General features: G+C 45.4%; 1 protein-coding gene across 4 annotated transcripts in view; it reads left to right on the top strand.

Moving 5' to 3' along the window:
- ATF7 (activating transcription factor 7) overlaps positions 1 to 21,502 on the top strand; it is a 106,583-nt gene extending 85,081 nt beyond the window's left edge. For 3 of the 4 annotated variants that reach the window (XM_037883828.2, XM_043532650.1, XM_037883829.2), the window contains exons 11-12: positions 1,248 to 1,356; positions 7,416 to 21,502. In XM_037883828.2, the coding sequence (XP_037739756.1) occupies positions 1,248 to 1,356; positions 7,416 to 7,633 (327 nt within the window). In that variant the 3' untranslated portion in view covers positions 7,634 to 21,502. The other variant, XM_037883830.2, reaches the window with a different exon arrangement.
- The last annotated feature ends 647 nt before the right edge of the window (positions 21,503 to 22,149 follow it).

Genomic DNA, 22,149 nt, shown 5'->3' with positions numbered 1-22,149 from the left:
ACCCAAAGCACATATACATTTAACAATTGCTTTGATCTATACTAATACACAAGTGAATTGGCCTGAATACACTCTGACATGACCTGGTCTGCCAGCGTCATACTTGTCACAAGGTAATTGTAGAAATTGTTTTCCTAGCCAATTTCAAAGTGCAGTTGACTGGGTTTTCCAGATACGGGGGGACAGATGTTAAGCACATCTCAAATTTCAATTACAAACATGCTCTCTGAAATTCTCAGGGGGAAAATTTTCAACTAATAGCTGAGAGTTAACCTGAAGTTTTTGAAAGCATGAACATTTTTTGGTTTGGTGTTGAAAGGAATGAGAAAGGTATGGAATTGGCTTCAGAATGGATCGCTGCTTGCAACCTTATTTGTGGGGAGGTGACAGAAAGGAAGGAAGGCCTATTGGTTACTGTGCAAACCTGGGACCTGGATTCAATTTCCTCCTCTGCTACAGACTTTCTGTTAAAAGAAAAGGAGTACTTGTGGCACCTTAGAGACTAACAAATTTGTGACCTTGGGCATGTCAATTTGTGGCCTTGGGCATGTCACTTAGGCTCTCTGTGTCTCAGTTCACCAACTATTAAATGGGAGCCACAGTAAGTACTTTAGATGGATAGATGTAGGTCTGAGCAGCCTCCACTCAAGTATATAACAGGCTGACACCTACAGACTCCTCCTCCATATTAAAGGTAAGAGTGGCTGTCATGTTCTGAACAACCTGAGGTGGGACTTGGGGTCCTATTTTGTTGCCGGTGTGGCCCTTGATATATCAAAGAACAGACGTCCCTGATACGGTTTTACTCTGTATAGCTGTTCATGGTCAGTCCTCATTAATGGTCCTCTTAAAAAGACTTTTTGGCCTTCAGAGAGATGCCACTTGAATTTTTAGCTTTCCATCAAGGTCAACAAAATATTGCATTGACTCTTATTGTTAGCATTTCTTCCATTGGTGGTGGTGGCAAGCGCATACAGACTAATTTTACATCTGGAACGTGGGATTTCCCGGTAAGGTACGGGTCTGTAAGAGGACAACCTTGCAAAGCTTGTTTTGAATACACACTCACTCACAAACACTACTTTTTATTAGGGGTTAATTTGTGATGACCAGAGTCTGTAGCCCTCAAATGACGCAAGAGTTTGGAGGTAAACTTTGAAGAGTCTACATGTTAGTATTCTGCCACAGCTAAGGGATATTATTCTGAACACTCATGATCCCTGTAAATGTTGTTTTCTTTACCTCAGAATGAAGTTACACTACTGAGGAATGAAGTTGCTCAACTTAAACAGCTACTGTTGGCTCACAAGGACTGCCCAGTCACTGCACTACAGAAAAAAACACAGGGGTATCTTGGTGAGTTGTGACTTGCCCATGCCGGCACTGTACCTTAGGGTACATCTGAGTAGAATTAAACCCGAATAGAAGACTTACGTGAACTTAGTGTTCCTGAAGGATGCTAGATTGACAGCCCGGTGGGCTGGTGTCCTCTCTCCACAGGACCAGGTAAAGCACAAGCAGTGGCAGCGCAGGCTTCTTGCATGCTGTACCTGGCCAATGTGCCTTATCCCTGCACTGGAGCAAGCCACATCAAAGTGGTGACAGGGGAGTTCTGCCCTGGGTTTCTCTGATGCTCCCAACAAGAGCTCCAATTAGTGTCAGTTGTGATGTGGTCCCCTGTCCATTAGAAACTGAACTTAGAACAGACAACTCACTTTGTGTAGGAACAATAACAGTGGTAACATTCTGTCACTACCAATTTTGCTCCAAGACCTTGTATAGCAGGCGATCAGATATCATGGTGATGACTACAGTGTAAAAGCTTTGATAATATAACGTATTTGTCCTTTTGTCAGTATGTTTCCGTGAAGCATGAAATATTCTACATGCATCCATCACTCAAACTCCAATTTCTCCCATGAATCTGGTCCAGAGTTGCCCCGAACACTAGGTGTCCTTCTCCACTGTTTTATACTGCTCAGTGTTGGAAACTAACGCTGCTGTTTAAGTGCAGTTGCAGTCGAAAAGTCCAGACTCTATAAATGATATCATGGGGTTCCATATTCATGTTCTCTGCAATTCACATCAAACTGGTTCAGTTTACAAGTGAGAAGACATCTTTATTTTAAACTGCTTGCCAGTAGAGAGACATGGTGGGTGAGGTAGCATCTTGTCTTGGACCAGCTTCTGTTGATGAGAAAGACAAGCTTTCAAGCTTACTCAGAGCTCTTCTTCACATCTGAAAAACATACTCAGTGTCACAGCTAAATACAAGGTGGAACAGATAGTTTAGCATAAGGAGTTAATACACATTTCAAGGGGACCATTCAAGGCAAAGTGGCCCATTACCACCTCTCCAGTCATAGGGAGTCTTAATTCTCGCTATGACTGGAAGGGTGTTAGCGGGCTACTTCACCTTGAATGGACCATCTGTTCCATCTTGAGGGCTTGTCTACACTACAAAATTAAATTGACCAAAATTACGTTGACGTACAGCCACCGCAGTAATTAAATCGCTTTTGCATGTCCACACTATGCTCCTTGTGTTGGGGTGTGTGTGTCCTCACTAGCAGCACTTGCATCGATGCTGAGAGCAGTGTACCATGGGTCGCTATCCCACTGTGCAACTCACCACCATGTGGTGCAAGGTGTTTTGGAAAGGATTTGCAAAGCCCCAAGGGGCAATCGACTTGCGCAGGGATGACTGGTAACATGGTTTCACCATCCCATGATATCTGCATCCCATGATACTGGTAACATGATATTCTCCATCCCATGATATCTGTATCCCCCAATGTTTCACGCCTCTTTTCAAAAGCCTCACAAACCTGCACATCTGCCATCTCTATGAGAGGCATGGATCCTTCACTGCTCTTCAGTATTGTGCTGACCATTAAAAACACAATGCGCCTGGTCCTTCAGTATTTTCAGAGCCACCAAAGGAGTTGTGAGGGATATGACAATCCCTTGCAGGCTGCCTTGCTGATGGACAAAGAAAGAAACAATTCAAGGTTGTTGTTGGCATTCACCGAGCAATTGCCAGATGGTGAAGCGCTGGTTCTGGGCCCAAGAAACAAGCACTGGTTTGGGATGACAAGCAGTGACTGCAAAGCTTTCAGATGCTCAAGGCCACGTTCATGGAATTGTGTCCCCGGCCCTCCAGCACAGCACCACTAAAATAAGAGCCACGCTCATGGAGAAGAAGAAAGTGGCGATCGCTGTATGGAAGCTGGCCACACCAGATTGCTACCGATCAGTTGGGAATCAATTTGGAGTTGGGAAATTTTAGCTGTCTCACTCCTGAGCGTAACGGAGGCTGTCAGGGAAGTCTGCATGCGTCTGCTGCTAGCCTGTGTGCTGCAATGGTGCCTGCTGAAGTATTTGCTTACTGGTGTGGGAAAGCGTCCTGCCGGGGTAGAAGAAATAAGGCAGCCCTCCCCAGAAGCCTTCGGCTGAGGATTGCAGACTCCCTCCAGGAAAGTTTCCTCGAGTCCTCTGTGGAGGATTCACAGGACATCCCAGTGCATGTAAACAAACTGTTCCACAGGGCCCCCTCTGCCTAGCTGTACAGGGGAATGAGAAGCAGATAGGAACTCTGCCTCTATTGGTTGGTTCACTACCTCTTCTAGCCTGACTGAAAAATAGTAAATGAATAGATGTGTCTCCGCAATATCAAAGCAAACGGCATACTTACCAGAGGTTCTTTCCCTGCATCAGGCTCTCCAGGGCTGGACAGTAGAGACCCACTCGACTGCTCCGGGGTCAGAAAGAGGTCCTGGCTCGCCGCGCCACTGGATCCCCAGTCGTGTGTCCCCCATGTTCCTCCTTCTTGTCCAACACCTCACTGCACTGCAGGGGCCTTTGATTCCAGTTTCCCCAAAGTATCCACTGGGCTCTTGGCGGTGGTGGTGGGGTCTCCCCCAAGGATGGCACACATCTCCTTGTAGAAGCGGTGTGTCTGCAGCTCAACTCCAGAGCGACTGTTAGCCTCCCTTGCCTTCTGGTACGCCTGCTGCAGCTCCTTGATTTTCACGCAGCGTTGCTGCATGTCCCTGTTGTAGCCCTTCTCCCCCATGCCCTGAGTGACCTGCTCGTAGATATCAGTGTTTCTATGGCTGGATTGGCACTGTGTTTCCACAGACTCAGGAGTTCCATCACTTCCTCTGTACTCCAGGCAGGAGTGCGTTTACTGCATGGTCAGCTGGCAGTTACTAGGTGAGCTCTCCATGCTGAGGAAATGGAATTTAAAATTTGTGGGGTTTTAAAAGAGGAGGAGCGTGTACCTACGTACCTGGCCGTCTCACAGTGGAGTTCAAATTAGTGACCAAAGCGGTCACAATGGGGCATTGTGGGACACCTCCTGGATGCCACTAAAGTTGAGGTAAGTAACGCAGTGTCTACGCTTTCACTGCATCAACCTAAGTACTACGCCTCTCGCGGAGATGCAGTTATTAGGTCAACGTAGCAGACGAGTTACGTCGTCGGGAGCAACATTTTAGTGTAGACGCTTACAGGTTGATGTAAGCTTCCCTCAGCCAGCATGAAAAGCAGCTCCATCCCACCCCTTCCGCTTTCCAAGGGCCTGGCTGCCAGGGAGAGGGGCCGAGCAAGCTGACGGGGAAGCACAGGGGGAGAAGAACAACGCACCCCCCTCCAGGTAACTCTGGTGAGGACAGTGCAGCGTCCCCAGGCCGGGTGCAGGGTGGGGGGCGATGGGAAAGGCACTAGGAGTAGGCTCCCTCTGCTCAACCTGAGTTAGGATAATTTCCCACATCCCATGTCTCCCCTGCTGATGTGTCCATGAAGGCGTGGGAACCCTGGGGAGACCCTGTGGTGCTGTGACTCTCCCTAGGCCAGGGCCTGCCCAGCCCAGAGGCATGTGCTCCCCGCTTCTGTGGCCCCAACCCCTCAGGAGCCAGCAGATTGGCTGCTGTGGCCCACGGAGATGGGGCTGGAAGATTTCTCCCAGAGGCAACACGTGGGGCAGCTGTCCCACCTTCCCAGTGTGCCCCCCCCAGTATCAGCTAGTCCCAGTTGTCTCAGAGTAGACCAGGCCTGAGTAAGTTTCCCAGACCTGAAGAAGAGCTCTGCGTAGCTCGAAAGCTGCTCTCTCTCACCAACAGAAGTTGGTCCAATAAAAAATATTACTTTACCCATCTTCTCTCTCTAATATTCTGGGACCGACATGGCTACAACAACACGGCTTGCTTCACAGTAATCAGCCTGGGATCTAAAAAGCTAACTGGATTTTCTGCCTATTACATTTTCCCCACTAACAAAGATTTTGTACTCTTGGAATTTGTCTGAAGGCTTATTGATGATGCTGAAGACAGAAGGGCTCTGGCTGGCTATCCCCTAGCTACATCTGCTTGTGTCAGCCTTATGAGATTTGGAAACTTGTTTGGGTCGGTAAAATAAGATGGAGGGTGCACAGAGCAAATAGGAGAAGTAAGAAAGTGCCATGCCTCCATAGTCTCACTTCTGACTCCCACCCCATTCTGAATCTCCAAAGCATTCCCCTCTGACGAAATGGAACACATATATTTGCCTTGCAGGTCCCTGGCATAGCCAGTTTATTTTCAGTCATTACAGTGACTCACAGCTTGAGTAATGTGGTCGTGAAATTCATCCCTATCCCCCAGCCTTTGCAGACAGGTGTTCTTTGTGTATAATGCAACATGATTTTTCCTGTTAACTTCCAGAGTTTACAGTTCCTATTTTTATTCCTCAGTCTGTCTACTCCAATAATAGGAATTCATCACACATCTGAATAATAAAAATGAAATTCACACCTCTCCCTTCCCTATCACCCTTCTCCCTGGCTGCCTTTTTTATTATAAAGATTTATGACTAAGCATGTCCTTAAACAAAAATGCCAGATTCCCTTGATGGAATTACAGCTGCCTTATGTACAGTTGGGTTGTTTTATTTGTAATACCTTGTAAATCTCCTTTTTGGGATGCCAAACTCTTCTGTTTCTCTGCTCGACCCTCCCTCCTCACCCCCAAATCACTTTTGAAATCTACTGTGCTAGCTGTATCTTTCGATATGTTAGCTGTGTCCTAGCCAGCACCTCACTTACGAGGGTGAGGTGAAACCAGTTTGGGGAAGGGATACAGAGCAATGTGAAAGGACCTAGTGGCAATCTGAATCTTAAAACGCACCCAGCTGTGCACAATGAGGCTGTAATTTCTTCTCTGGTTTCTGGTGACATGGGATTTACACTTTTGGTATGTAAGAGGAATCCCGTGTATCCAACCAGAGGTCAATACTGGCTGCTTCACAGGATGATAACCGTATCCTCTCCATAATTCATCTAACCAGCTGTGCAGGAGGGAATTTCCTCTTGATTTAGGCAGATAATGAATGAGCTTATACTCTCCCAAAGCATGAAGTTTGATCACCCTCACTGTAGCATGAGATCAGTCACAAATCATCCTTTTTGTCTAGCACCCCTGCCCAAACACAGTGGGAAAGAATCCAAAGTTTGGAAAACCAGTCTGTGTTGGTCATTATATGACTGCAGAAGAAGCTTGCTGGCTTTGTTTGTCTTGTCCTTGGTTCATTGTCCACAGCTTCAAGTTACAGAAAAGTTTGGTGAGCAAGTGGTTTGTCATGAGGTCTAACTGATTTTAATGTTCTAGAGAACAATAAAGAGTAAACCAGATAATTTATATAAAATACAGAAACACTGCTGTAACGGGATGCTATCAGCTTTGTGGAAGGGTTTCTGTTACATACCTCTCTGTGTGTTCACCCAACAGATGGTAAGGACTCCGAAGGAACTGTTCAGTCTCTGGGCTAAATGGCCTCGAACCAAGTACTATACCAGGAAACAACATGTAGGAAAGTACATTTATTATAATGAGGACATAGCTGTATTATAGAAAAGTTAAGCTAGATCTATGGTCCGTGCTTTGATGTTAGCACCTTTTTGCTAAAGATCTCTTTCTAACTCGAGGTTCTTTAAAATTCCCCCCACTGCTTTTTGTATTTAAATGGGGTGGTCTAGCCAGATCCTAGTTTCGTTCATTGTTTTCTGAATCCTTAGATTGTCCCTGCTCTTTTCACGTGGCTCTTATTCTTTTTTACTTCCTGTCCTAGGTAGTTGTTATAGAATTGGCGCATGCTGTTAACAGCTGCTGCACCCCCTCTTAGAGGTGGATGCATATCAATGTTGGGTTAAATGGTTCCTGCATATGGATCCGTGCATCCATTCTCAAAAGTGCTTTGGGATCAGGCAGGTTGAAAGGCCTCCATGTAAAAGTAAAGCATAGTATCTGATTAACTCTCTCATCATCCGGGGATGCTTGCTAGAGTTAGTCTCGCTTTCCACAGCCCAGTCTTAATGTCAGTAACAGCATGATGGGTTCCGTTCCAATTACTATTTTTTCTTTTTTTCTTTTTGAAAACAGAAAGCCCAAAGGAGAGCTCTGAGCCTACCGGTTCCCCTGCTCCTGTCATCCAGCACAGCTCCGTGACAGCATCCCCCAACGAGCTCAACGTGCGCTCTGCAGCTGAAGCTGTTGCCACTTCGGTCCTCACTCAGATGGCAAGCCAAAGGACAGAACTGAGCATGCCCGTACAGTGGCACGTCATTATGGCTCCACAGTCTCAGTCTGCTGGCAGATGATGTCACAAACCACGTGACAGAGAACTAACCCATAAGAACTTGCAGACCGAGAGACTGATCATAACTAAGTCCCTGCTTAATGGGGGCAGATACAGATTTTTTTTTTTTTTAAGTGAGTTAAGGGCAGCTATGGAAGCTTCTTTATACTGCATATCCTATACAGAGCCTGGCCCAAAACCTTTGTCACGTGATCACTTGTCCGTACAGGATGGCTTCTGATTGAGGGATTTCTTGATCCCTTAGTGATGGTCAGTCAACTTACAGAATCATCAGATCACAAAGAGCCTCATTTTGAATGCATCTTGAAAGGTTCATTTTCAGGTATCAGTTACGTTAACACTAAACCTCCCCTGGCTTGTGGTTTCTCTTGGCATTATCGCTATTTTAAGTTTCACCTGTTAGCAAAGGAAAGTAGCTGTTGGGAGGCTGTGACATTTACTGGTGCTGTCACTTTATTTTTAACAGCATGCTGCTTCCAATCATCTGTTTCCCCACCACTGCTCTAGCTGACCTGCAACGTTGCACCTTGGCACAAGAATACCGTCCAAGTTTTCCACTTGGGCTATTGAGGTTAAAAAGGCTTAGGATAATGGGCTTCCTAACTCCATGGGTTTAACTTCCCTGATACCAAAGCTTTTTGGTTCCGAAGCAAGCCTGGCACCTCTGATTCACATGCAATTAACCATCATTAACTGCTGTAACTTGTGGGGTTTTTAAGTATGTGTTCGCAGTCACTGGTGCAGCTGTAGGAACTGTGGACGTTTCAAGTGCTTCTCTCTTAATTGACACCATAGCTGCTAATGATGCAGGTACCTTCTTCAGAAAAGGGCCTGCTTATAAATCTTCCGTACAACAGTAAAGCAGTAGCAAGCTGCTGTCTGCCAGGACTGCGTGCAAAGCTGTTCTGTGGGATGCATGAAAGGATGAGCTGGGGCAGATTGGATATAATTAATTAACCGGCTATGAAATCCACTACCCATCTCAATAAGTCATGAATTTAAACAAACAAACCCCACACATGTCAAAGGATTGTTTCCCATACATTTAACCTGATGATCTTATAAAGTGGTGGCCTTGAACAAAGGGAGGTGGAAGCATATCCCACTTGCCCGGCCTTTTACCTCTTTAATGGTTTTCTTCTGCTCCTAGTAGTGGTATATCTATTGCTTTTCCTCAAGAGTAAATGTAGTTCTTTTAGAGCTTCCAGGTTCATGGGGTAGATTTAAAACCAGCCTTGACATTTAAAAGGCACTTGGAATTGTCTGCTTATTGCCAAAGTGAGTGAGTGTGTGTGTGTGTGTGTGTGTGTGTGTGTGTGTGTACTTTCTTTAGGTTGTCATTGACCTTTTGCTTGCTGGGTAATAGCTGTGGTTTTGAATTTGTATTTTGGGAGCCGGAAAGGGATGCTGTGTGAATTTGTGCTACAGCAAACCCACCAGTCTGTGAAACTCTCAGCACTTCATCTTTCTTTCCTTCTTTAAAGACACTTTTACTTCCGTTGAGCTCTTCGACGTCTTCACCCTGAGCTGCCAGACCACCTCAAATTGCACTTGCCACTTTTGACCCAAGTTAGTCTGGCTGAGTCAGTAGTTTGGCTTATCTAGACTTGGAATATTTGCCAGGGACAGCAATACCCAAAGCAAAATCTGAGCATGTAGAATTTGACCCCCCCAGATACAGGGAAGTTCCATTTATTGCTTTTCTAATTAGGGGGTCTCTTCTCCCCCTTTTCTCCCTCATGTTTCTTCAGGCCTCCCTGCCATATTCTCTAATGTATTTCATGGTCCTAGTTGTCTCTTAATACACGGCCATTGTATGTTTGTCTCACGCTGTCTCACACACACTCACACACAATTATTCCTGAGATTTTGTGTCCCTTTGCCCTCTGTTTCTTTGCCCTCTTAATATTCAAAGACACTGGAGCTAGTAGGTCTTGCATCTCTGCTCAGAACCTGTGTGTAGTTACTGCAAGAGGCATTCCAGATCAGGCACTTCGTTTTTTATTCGTTTGTTTTTTCTTAAAGCTGTTTCTATAGAGAATTTGCATATTGGAAAGTGCTTTGAGTATAACTATCCCAACAGGGTGTCTGTTTCCTTGATGACGAAGAGCTATACCATCAGCAGGGTTTTCAGGATCGTGTGAGGATAATGCAACAACCGCGGAAATGGTTTATAAAGTCTAACGGCCTGATTGGACAAGACACAGGGCCTTTATTTGGCTAAGAATCCAAGACAGAAAGGGATCGTGGCCATGTTGTCAGAGGTCTAATACGACAGCAGGGAATCTGTTTGTAACTATAACTAGTTTAGTCTCTTGCAGACACCGCACTGTCTTCTAAAGGAATAGCTTGCATAGCTCTGACGGATTCATTACAGTAGCTGGATTCATATGTGTGGCTCAGGAGGCCCAAACAGCTTCTACGTGATAACTGATCATACTCCACTTCCAGCCTGCAGGCTAACGTTAGCGTCTGAAAGCTAGTGGATGTTTAGCGAGAGGTAGGGGAAGCCCATTTTAACACCAGCACCAGTGCATGTTGAGACAGCACCGCTGGGTAAATACTGCCTATTGATAGCCTTAACACATGCATAAAGCAGCCTTCAAATACCTTCCATTGTTAAGAGACTGGCAGCTCAAGGATACAGCTGCACAATAGACTGTACAGAAGGGGATGGGGTGGTAAGTATAGTGCGAGTTGGACAAGTGTGAAAAGGCTTTAACCAAAAGTGAATTTGCTTTGGTGCTCGCAAACCTTATTAATTTCCATGGATACTTGTACAAGGGACCATTTTTTTGGTCCGAGGAAAGCAACACGCATGTGCACGTATGTGTTTGCACAGCTATCTTGGACTCGTTTCTTTCCTTCTTCCTGCTCCTTGAACTCTTAGTCAGGATTGAAACAATACCATGTGACTTAGGTGACCAGTCACATTTCAGACAGGGAATAATGAAAGGCATAGTAGAATAGAATAGCTTCCCAGCACCGCATAAACTGGAGTTAGGGTGACCAGATGTCCCGATTTTTATAGGGACAGTCCCGATTTTGGGGTCTTTTTCTTATGTAGGCTCCTATTACCCCCCATCCCCTGTTCTGATTTTTCACACTTGCTGTCTGGTCACCGTAACTGGAGTGGATTTGTGTAATGAGTTTGAAAGCTTCAGATTGCAAACGGACTTGTAAAAATCAGTCCATTGAGCAAAAAAGGACAATGTTTTTTTTTAAACAGATTCTGTTCTAAATCGCTCACTCTGCTACAGTCACAACTAAGGGTCTGTCTGCCCAGTAGAAGTTGCACATGGGCTAGCTGAATCCAGCTACTCAAGACAGCACTGTGCGGGGTTCAGTGCTGGCTAGCAAGCCAGTTATGTACCCAGGGTCCATACTGGGCTTGCGCTCCCCTGAGCTGCAGCTCGTACCATGTTGTGTTCACTGCTGCAGTTACCTGTGCTAGCTGGGTTAAAGCTAGCTCAGGTAGACTAGCCCATGCACGGCTTTTGCTGTGTAGACAGACCCTAAATCACTGATCCTTTTCTTCCCAGCACCTGTCTTTGTAATGGGAGGGGCTTACGAGGTTCAGAAAGCAGGGAGACACTTGAAGTGGAAAAACTCACCAAGTGTCAGTGTAATGGACTCTGGTCCCTGCTCGCTACTGGCCCCTTGTGGTCAGTGGTGGTGGTGTAAGATCCTCCATCTTAATCCCTCCTTCCTAGGGCTTCCTGTACGTTCAAAACAGGCTTTGTATGGCAAAACAGCCCTTTTTTCAACAGAAAATCCCCCAAATAAGGAAAAACCCGTCAGGCCCCTGGTCCCATTCTTGCTCCTTCTTAAAACAGCCAGTCATCCAGACACAGAACAACCCAATCAAGGGTGTTTCTCACACTCCTCGGTCTCTGACAGTCTGAACTGTGGGGTTGTTTCTCCCTGGGGTCTGGAGGCAGACCAAGGGATTTGGCCACATTCAAGGAGCTATGGTAATGGGTGATTTTGCTGTACATCCTGACTCAAGGGGTTTGAATGAGCGGGAGAAAGCAGAAGGATTATAGGTACTATAGTCTTTAGTCACTACAGCTGTAAGTACAGCAACCATCATATTCGTTACCAAAATGATGTGGAACTGATTGAGAGGTGTGTGAACTTGCTCCCTGGGACAGTACAGCATTATTGTAAAATCTGTCTGCCTTTTGCTCTCCTTACTTAACCACTGGGGATCAAAAACTACACAAGTCTGTGATCTTGGAGTTGCTACCAGGTCCTGCCAGAAAACTACGGCTGGTCAGACAGAGCAATGACTGTTGGGGGCTGAGACCTCATGCCCTGTTGGGGGCTAGAAACATACAGTGTATCCATGGCATATTTCCTGCCCTGACAAATCACCAGAAAACAGACCTTAAAATCTTGTCCTTCTGATTACCATCTTGTGGCCCACCCACTTCAGTTCTGACCTGGTTTGTGTGTATGCTCTCCTGAACTTACAGAGCTATAAACTAATGCTTTCTACTATCTGGAAGCAGCCAGGAATTCCATCTTTCAGATGGCGTGTAAAGCATTAATCTTTATGGGGGTTCATGACCAGCTACTAAACATCCAGCCAGAATTGAAGTTTAGAGGAGGGGAAAGCAAGATGATAATTTGTATGTCATGATTTTAAATGTACGCTGTCAAGTTAAATCACACTTCAGTCTGACAGTTTTTACCTCCTCTTGTTATAGGTGATGCCTAAGATTGCTAGCACTTGGAGATAAATAATTATTCTTAAACTTTTTTTCCCCTGTTTATTTACTCTGCATATTTAGCAATATCTTAGTCGGGTTTCAATATTTCTTCTCTGTCACTTAGTCAGTTCCCGTGTACGTTTGAGTCGTCAGTGTATTAAAGGGAGAAACATCTTGGAAAAATAGGAAAATGTGCCTGTAAAACTGCAAAAGTTGGCAGGAGTGCTCAGGAGACATGTAGACCAGAAACTGCTTTTAATGGTAATTGACTAGATTTCAAGCTGTTTCCCCTTGAAGTGTGTTTCACTGAACATACTAAAACAATGTTCAGTGTTTAAAATATTTTTATGTATTTAAAAAGAAAACTCAGTAGTTTCACAGAAGAGGTGGAAGTGAGTTTAATCTCCAGCTGGTTTTCTGTCTCCCAGCAGAGTCTGAGCATGTCTGAGTCCCAGGCTGCTGAAGACAAACCGTTTCTCTTTCTGTGTTCAAAATAGGCAACTCCCTTCATGGGGCCTAGGGAGGTCCTTGGTAATGAGCTTAGCACTCAGATGTCCTCTCTGACTTCCTGGGAGAAGGAACTGCAGCAAGGAGACAAGATTCTAAATGTGTCACCTTTTGAGATGTTCTGCAGAACCAACTCAGGATAGCAAACGTATTGCAAATAACTTCAGTGCTTTGGTGATACCTGTATTTCTAGGTCCAATATCTTATAACCTGCTACTTCTGGAAATATGGGCAGGAGCAGAACAAATGCTGTCAGGACCAGAAACTCCACCCCCTGTCTCCCTCAGCATGGTTCCTGGATCAGTGATCAGAATAAAACATACTCTGTTCCTACCCAGTTTCCATTTCAACTAAGGTTTGCCACTGAATGAAAGTATCGCAGAGCAGCTCCAGATTTGGTGGCTCCCCACAACTACGTAGCTAGCTTAATAGCATACAAGACAGCTGAGCTTTCACTGACAAGCTGATCTTTGCCTGGCCTTATTAAAAAGGACAAATCTAGAAGTAAACAGGAGTTTCAGATGTGTAAATGTTGGAGGTCCCCTTCATTATGGGGGACGCACCTGCCTGGTGCTACCTTGTGAAAAGCAATCATGACTGTGCAAAATGTTTTAAACAGGTTAAAGATTTTTTTGAAAGTATTTCATTTTATGTCCCCAATCCTGATTTCAATATCAGCCCTTCCCTTCCTTCCCAAGTCCCTTGCTGGTAGCTAGCCTGAAATGTAAATAGGCTGCGAGCTGCTTCCCATCCATTTTGAAGCAGACACATCTATATAGAATGTTCTCATCCTGAATCTATCTATGAATCTATTCCACTTCACCTAGAAGGCCTGATCCTTGGAGATGTCAAGAGCACTCCTCTCCCATCGAAATCAGGAAGAGCTAAGGTTGCTAAATATTTTGCAGGAAGCATCACTGGATTGAGGCCCATAAGGGAGAGATGCTACCAAAGAGCCCTGCTAGCTCCAGTAACCTGTGGCAAAATCCTTTGCTGTTTTCTTACCAAGATGAAGTGCTGCAGTGCATTGCATGCAGACAGCACTTCCTGATCCGCTCTTACCGCATAGGAAGGATGTCCATCTGTGAGTTGTCTGTCAAGCAAAGGATTAATTGTGCTCTTAACTAGATTAGTCACCTGTATGGGAGTTATCAGGGCAGTAACCTAGGGAGATGATGGGCTGTAGAGAGTTGCAACAGATGCCAAAAAAAAAAAAAAGCCAGATGACATTATGGGATTTCAGATTTGTTGATTTCAATGGACAACTACTTCGGTGCTAAGATTTTAATTTTAGGGGCCCAGTTTTTCCACTAGGGTCTCATTTATTCGCAACTGCATGGATTTGCTCATGCAAATAGACTGGCAGTGCTCGAGCAAATAAATACTGCTGACATCATTAGAGGAGGCCTGCTGAAAAGATGTGGCCCATGTGAAGTTCTGTCCTTTAGCCAAGCAGCGTTTACAGCCCCTGAGGAGCCTTTATATCATGAGGAATATAATTCACTGACTGTTGAGTGTGTGTTTAGAACAATTATGAAACCAGTTGCTAGGTTATTCCTTTAAATCACCAGCTTCTCCATAATTGCATCTTTTCCTAGAGATGATTTCCTATTAATCTGTGTGTAAAATTACTGATCACTGTCAAGGAAATCCTACCTTCTTGTGTCAGAGTAGCAGCTGTGTTAGTCTGTATCTGAAAAAAAACCCAGGAGTACTTGTGGCACCTTAGAGACTAACAAATTTATTAGAGCATAAGCTTTCGTGGGCTACAGCTCACTTCATCGGATGCATTGAATGGAACATATAGAAAGAAGATTATGTATAATACACATATACAGAGAGGGTGGAATTTTCCATACAAACTGTAAGAGGCTAATTAATTAAGATGAGCTATTATCAGCAGGAGAAAAAAAACTTTTGTAATGATAATAAAGATGGCCCATTTAGACAGTTGACAAGAAGGTGTGAGGATACTTAACATGTGGAAATAGATTCAATATGTGTAATGACCCAGCCACTCCCAGTCTCTATTCAAACACAAGTTAATGGTATCTAGTTTGCATATTAATTCAAGCTCAGCAGTTTCTTGTTGGAGTCTGTTTTTGAAGCTTTTCTGTTGCAGAATTGCCACCCTTAAGTCTTTTACTGAGTGGCCAGAGAGGTTGAAGTGTTCTCTTACCAGTTTTTGAATGTTATGATTCCTGATGTCAGATTTGTGTCCATTTATTCTTTTGCATAGAGACTGTCCTGTTTGGCCAATGTACATGGCAGAGGGGCATTGCTGGCACATGATGGCTTATGGCTTTCTGTGATCATCCTTGCCGCTAATGAGGGTTGTACATGTTGGGAATTTCCTTCCAGATCTATAGATGGGGATGCCGTTTGTTATCCCATTTTCCTGTGCTGGTTCAGCTACCCACATCAGTGCTGCGCAATCTCATGGACTTGTTCGGTGACCGCTGCTTTTTCAACCTAAAGTGAAGAACTTTTTTTAGAAAGCAAAACCTTAGATTCCTGAATAGATGGAAATATCCACAGACGGCTCAAACTCCACGTAGTCCGCAGACTTGCTGCACACAGGAGTTATTTTGCCCTCCTAGTCCCAGGGCTTTTCAGGCAGCCTTCCCAATATCATCTTAGGGCTTGGAGGTAGCTAAAGCAAGTTTCACTGGCCATCCCTGTTGCTTTAGAAGAGCGTCAGCAATTAGTTGTCTTAGGCCAAAGGGGGCCCTGACTAATGTCATTTTCAATTAATTGACTGCCCACACCTACTCTTCATGCAAATTTCTCCTCCTGGGAACGACACAGAATGTTTTGGATTGCATGTGAACTTTGGCCCTTATGTGTGGCCTACTTCACAGTGGGAAAATGATCCTCTTCTGGCTTATTTCACGAGGCCAGGAAAAATATTGCAGTGTTTAAAAGGTACGTGTAAGTTCTTATTGAACAAGGGCTAAGCACTAGCTGTAGGATCATACTCTTTCAGAGCAGTATTTTTAATCAGTTAGTGTTTACCTTCGTTATAATAGAAACAAATAATTAAATAATAAAATTAGAGGCAATTAGGATAGACTTGCATTTCTTTCCCTACAACATCAGAATATCGAACCCTATGACATTCTCAGCAAGAATCTAGCCTGGCCCTCAGGGGCTCATAGCAGAGAGAAACTAATTTTCTCCTTTTGTTCTCCCAAGCCCATCCAATTAAGACTAAAAAGATCAGATTCCTCTGTATATCTCTTAAATTCTACTGTTGCTTTTTGATACAATTAGGTGTGGGGTAGGACCTCAACCAAAGAATTAGTGTTGCCTCTTCCTTGTCGCTGTGGCTTGAGAACATCCTGATTGTTACAAAAATTTTAAAAATTAAAAATCTAAAGTGAACAACAAAACAAAACAGGGCTCCTGATAGGGAGCTCTTTGATGTGAGAGCAGCTGTCACTAATTCCTTGCCCTCATTGTAGCTTTTCTCTCATCTTTGTCATGGCGTGCTATATTTTTACACTACACATACCAGGGGTCGTAGTCTTGTACTCAAAAGCTCTTGTTACTATTAGAGTTGAGTATTAATGGTCATGAAATGACTATCACCTTTAAGAGATCATCTGACAGAATTGTGGTGCCTTTGCTTTAAGATTTCTTTTGGTTGCCGGCCAAAACAGATGCAAGTTTGTTGGGAGGAGGGGTGGGTTGGAGGACCAGGCAGGGCTGGGTTATGAAACTTAGTAAGTCCCATGCTCTGTGGGTCTGCAGCCAAGTACAAACAAAAATCCCCACTTTTCAGCTCAGTTCCTTTTGCTCCTGTATTAGCAAATTCAGGGCAATAACTGGGAGGTCTCGAGTTATCAACAGTAAGCTAGTGAAAGAGCTAATTTCCTAGTACTTTTGATTTAAATATATCATCCAGATTGTGCTACAGTTCCCTGGAAGCAGGAGCACTTTGCTGGTCTCATTCCAAGAGGCAATTTAGTGTAGATCCTCGGACTAGAGAACTGCATGGCGAGAGAGCTGTGGGTTTTGTGGGTTAATCTCTGTGATTGTGGAACTCCGTCCGCATGGAGGACCCTATTTTGTAACTGATTTTTCTCAAAGATTCGCCGTCTCCTTGGGAGAGGAGGGGAGAATGGAGTTCGCTTTTGTGTTATAAAACCAGGTGGGCCTCTTACCCAGTTTAATAGGCGGGGTAGATAAAGTACACAGGAGTCCTGTGACTTGGTTAGAGGACACAGTGAGCCCAGGATGCTCCTGAATCCTCTAGTCCCATGCTGTAACCACTAGTCAGTGTGACTTTCCACTTTGCTGGGGGTACTGTTAACCGCCCCGTTAAGCAGGTGCTTGATTCCTGCCCTGAGCTGATTACTGTCATCCACCCTCAATCCAGAGTTCTTAAATCACCCTGCCACCCCTACTCCGTGACCTGAACCACGACATACTTTTTTTCTTTTAAGCTTTTCTCCAGCAGGAGACCTAGGATTAACGTTTCTGCACTAAACATACATTTCCTACTTACGAGAAGCGGCACCAGGAGAACTCAGGATAGGAGAGTCCTGAGGCAGCATGGGTAGTTATGTGAAGCGTTTCCTTTTTCCACCCATAATCCATTGTTTACCCAAATGAAATGTAAGGAACTCTCTAAGCCAACCCACCCCCACATGTGTGTTTCTTATACATTAGACACAAGGCTCAGACTCCTTCTGACAGTCTGGCCTAGCTTCAGACAAGAAACATTAGCGAGAGCCACCTGGAACTTGAACATCAAACGTTCTGGACTCTGTTCTGAATCTAGAATTCTGTGGCTTTAGAGCAGGTTCTGCATTTGTCAGAACAAGTTCTCCTTTGCTCCGCTCAAACCATTGACCATTCATACAGCCCGTGTATCTGTATCCCCTCAATGCCCAGGCATCTGGATAAAAGGATAGCCTGAGAGGTGGGGGTGGGGGTGTTCCTTTTACAGCCCATATTGACAAAGTGGGAGTGAGGTAATATTTTTTTATTGGACCAACATCTCTTGGTGAGAAAGACAAGCTTTCAGGCGACACAGAACTCTTCTTCAGGTCTGGGGTATCTCTCACCAACAGAAGGTGGTCCAATAAAAGACATTACCTCACCCACCTTTCCTCTCTAATGTCCTAGGACCGACCCAGCTACGACAACACTGCGTACAAAGGTTCGATTAAGCAGGCCTGGCATTGGACTTACCTGAGAGATTTGCTTACTGGGCTGCAGGCTGGACAACAATCCCCTTGAAACTTAATCCTATAGCATTACCTAGTGCACCTTGGTTGCAGCCGCAGTTATGTGTGACAAAAATGAAGAGGTCCTTGATTTTGCATTGTGTCTGGTTAATTTCTAGCCCCGGCTGTAGAGGTATACGGTGCTTCTGTTTCAGAGACAGACTGAATATACAAGTCAGCAGTGTCAGTCTGAAGTTTCGTTGCGGTTTGGCGCTCTGGTGGCTCTAAATCCACATTTCCAGTTGGGACCTTGATGCCCTGGTGGTAGCTGCCAGACTGTTTCTGGCTGCTGCTTTGGTGCCCTCTACTGGAAGCTGTCGCACGGTACAGGCTGAGGCCTTGGAAAGCTGACCCCATATAGTTTCAAGTAACAGCTGGTTACATGAATTTCACTTTGATTCTAGTCTCCTTAGTCAAGGCTGTGCCCTGGGCACTTCTGGTTTGGAGCAGAGCTTAGGCACCTTCGTTCAGGTGTCTTGATTTCCAGTTTTGGTGCTATTTCTGAAACATAGGAGGGCTTTGTATACCAAAAACTTGATTTCTCTCCTCCCACCCCCTTGCCTCAAGCACCCAGGTGGGATGTTGTAGAGCAACAAGGAGAGAGAGGTAGTTGCCCTGTTTGAATGAAATCCGCTCTTCCTCCTAAAGCCAGTCTCCATCTGGGCATTTTATACCATGCTCATCACCCTTTTTTTATCTGATCTTTGAGATACTTCTCCACTGATTTTTAAAGGTGCTAATGACTTGGAAGGGTCCAGAGATGCTGTTGTCTGTACCCCATGGAATCTAGCACAAACACAACCATGGTGCTGTAATGAGAAGCTGCCTTTGTTCAGCTGGGTTTGTCCCCCGTTAGCCCTTTTCTCTTATTTAGCATTGTGTGCTGTATACTGCAGGACTGAATCATTATCATCTTGTTAAAAAGTCCCATACTGGGAGTGCTGTAGAGTTCTGTATCACCATACGTTCTGCATTTGTTGTGCTGTATTGCTTTTATTTGGGGAGGGGGTAGGGGACATGGGAGAAGGCGCTGTGGATGCTTTCGGCGTGGGGCAGTTTCCCAGCACACCCTGGATCCATTAGCGGCCGCAGCTGCACAAAGCCAGCACCTTCTGTCTTGAGGGGGACTGTTATAATAGCAGAAAGGAGTTAAGGGAAGGGTATGTTGTAGGTAGCCATAGGTTGTCTTAGCCGTTTTCCACCTAAGGCATGGGGAGGGGAATTTCTCTCACACCTGGCATGGTCTATTACAAATGGTACCTGACCAAGATAGGGGCTGGATGCTTCTTAGGTTTTCTCTGGAACTCCAGGCTGATGCCAATAGTGGATCTGGTTTCCGTTGCTCTGAGGTTTCTTATGCAGCCAGGCAGGGTGCCGCACTCTGACCCCAAACTCAGCCCTGGTCTACACTACAGAGTTCGGCTGACGTAAGGCAGCTTACATCGACCTGATGACGACGACTTAATAACTCCACTTCTGTGAGCAGCGTAGCGCTTAGATCGATGCAGAGTCAGTGTAGACATTGTGTTGCTTCCATCGGTTGTTGCTGCCTTGCACGAGCCATCCCACGACGCCCCACGCTGACTGTTAAATCGGTGCAAGCGCTCCTGGTGAGGATGCACACTGCTGACACAAGCAGCGTAGTGTGGATGTGCAAAAGCAGTTTAATTACTGCGGCTGCTGTAAGTTGAAGTACCTTAGGATGACTTAATTTTGTAGTGTAGACTTGCCCTTGGCAACTTTCAATCCTAATGGATTGGGGAAGGAATCACTTAATGAGTAATGGGAAGTAAAGGTCCACCTGCCCCTCAAGCTCCAGGACCTGTTAATTGCTCCCTTCCTGTGGGACATTACGAGACCACCACTTGCTGCTTTTGCCATTTGCCACACAGTACTGAGCTGCTGAAGCAACTCCATGATACTTGGCAGTCACAAGAAGCCTTTGCTGTTTGGTTGGTTGGTTTTTAAGGGGCTAAGTCGGTTGACAGAGGTTGGCGGGAGTGGAGAAAATCCACTTGTGGGTTAAAATGGGGTGTTAATTTTTAACTTGTTGAGAGATGGGGGCCCAGCCACAAGGTTTTATGGATATGGAAACCTGGAGGGGTGTGGGTTTGGCCCACTGGAGATCAGGGTAACCCAGATCCCTCCGCGTTCTAGACTGCCCAGAGCCAGAGTTTTCATTGGAGCGTAACGAACTGAGGGACCTACAGCCTCTGAAATCACATGGTAGCGATTTCACCTTTAAATCTGCTCCACTAGCTCTGCTCTAAAATTCAGTCAGTCTTAAAACGTTTCACATAAATGAGGCAGGCCCCGCCCTGACCTCTGCTCCCCTCTCTCTTCTAATGCAGATAGAAGGAGTGTTTTAGCCCAGGCCAAAGCTGCTCCCTTGCCTTGGAAGAGAGAACAGATTATTCTTGGCTCCTCCAAAGCAAGGGCAGCCCATCCAGTAGCCTTGATTCTCATTAGCAACCCCTGGGGATTCAGGAGGACGGGTGTCACATGCAGGGCCTACAAGACAGGTGACCTCTCCCTTCCGTCTCTGGGCTAGAGGCATAACGAAAGGAGTGACCTTTGTCCACGGGCTCCTGCCAGTTGTCCCTGGTGCTCTCTGGGAGCAGGATGGCGGCTCTTTGACACACGGCCCTCCAGGTCGAACAGAGTCTTGCTCTCTGTCCCACACCTCACAGCAGCAGCCCAAGGAACCAGGTCCCGGGATTTGCCTTCCCACAGCAAAAAGCAAAACAAAACCCCACCAGTCTTCATTTGCATGGGACTGCAGTAGTGCAAGAATCCACCTGACACCTGCCCTTCAACCAATAGCTGGCTGTTTTATATGGAGAGCTTTTACGATCAATAATGGAAGAAAATAAAAAAACCCACAAAAATAAATCCCTGAAAAGCTTAACCACAAGGGTGTAGTATCTCTATAAAAGAAAATACCTATGTATGAATATATATATAGAAATATATCGACATATATCAACTTTCCTGAATGGATGCACAATTCCTTATGCAATGAAATTGTTTTTAGATGTATCCAAACCTGGACTCCCTGACCCTCCCTCCCTGCTACAGGTTTGTTGTACAATTCTTGACTTGCTCTGCCTTTCGCAACAAAACGAGAGGAGCTGCAGGCAGGTCACACTAGCAAATAAAAAATGTTCTTCACCGAAGTGCTCCTGTGAGCAGGTCCTCACAATTTAGCATTAGTCTGTGCCATGGATTCCTGTTGACCTTTGTGTCCGCAGAGGCGGAGGAGAGTCGTGGCACAGCCCTGTGTTGTATTTTGCTGTTTAAAAACAAAATCCTGGCACTTATCAATTTGTTCCTTCAGCCACTGTTCTTACCAAACATATAATGTGCCTTTTATTTATGCTGCAAATATAACATTAAAATATTAACAAGGATAAACTCTCTGCTGTGTGATTGCATTACAAGAAGACCCCAACAGGCATACGCCGCGGGGATCTTCACTGTACAGACATTTCTCTCTCTCCTAGTTTTCTATCCGTTGCTTTTTTTCCATGTGTTGTCATCACAGGCCTGATGTTTGTGAACAGGCAGAAGGTTGCATAGATGACCCCTTTCCACACCAGAGGCAGCTGCTCCCAGAATAGCAGGCCACCTGGTGTAGGGTCACAGCATCTATTCCACCCTGCCTTGTCCAGGAGTGTCTGACCCAGAGAGAGCTGTGATCCTTACACATTCCACTAGCTCGGCAGTATCAGCCTGGGTCAGTGCTTGGATGGGAGGCCATCTGAAAGCACCCAAGTGCTGCCCAGAGTGGTGTTGCAGCCCCTACAGGGGGCATTCCTTCCTGGGAATTGACCCAGTATCCCATGGCATGCTTGGCTGGAATGATTTAGTTGGGGTTGGTCTAGATGACATCCTGAGGTCTCTTCCAACCCTAATCTTCTATGATTCTGTGCTCAGCAGCCGGAAGAGGCTAACGGGGAAATAAGAGGAACCAGACTGAACTCAGTTTTGGTGCTCTGAGGGCTAATGCCCTAAGGGAAGAAGCTTGGTTGGTTGATTTATTGCTGAGTGGTCAGATTTAG

The sequence above is a fragment of the Chelonia mydas genome, chromosome 20 (assembly GCF_015237465.2).
Source record: "Chelonia mydas isolate rCheMyd1 chromosome 20, rCheMyd1.pri.v2, whole genome shotgun sequence".
Classification (NCBI taxonomy): Eukaryota; Metazoa; Chordata; order Testudines; family Cheloniidae; genus Chelonia; species Chelonia mydas.
The sequence above is the reverse complement of the archived record's forward strand: the minus strand, read 5'-3'. Positions and strand labels throughout refer to the sequence as shown.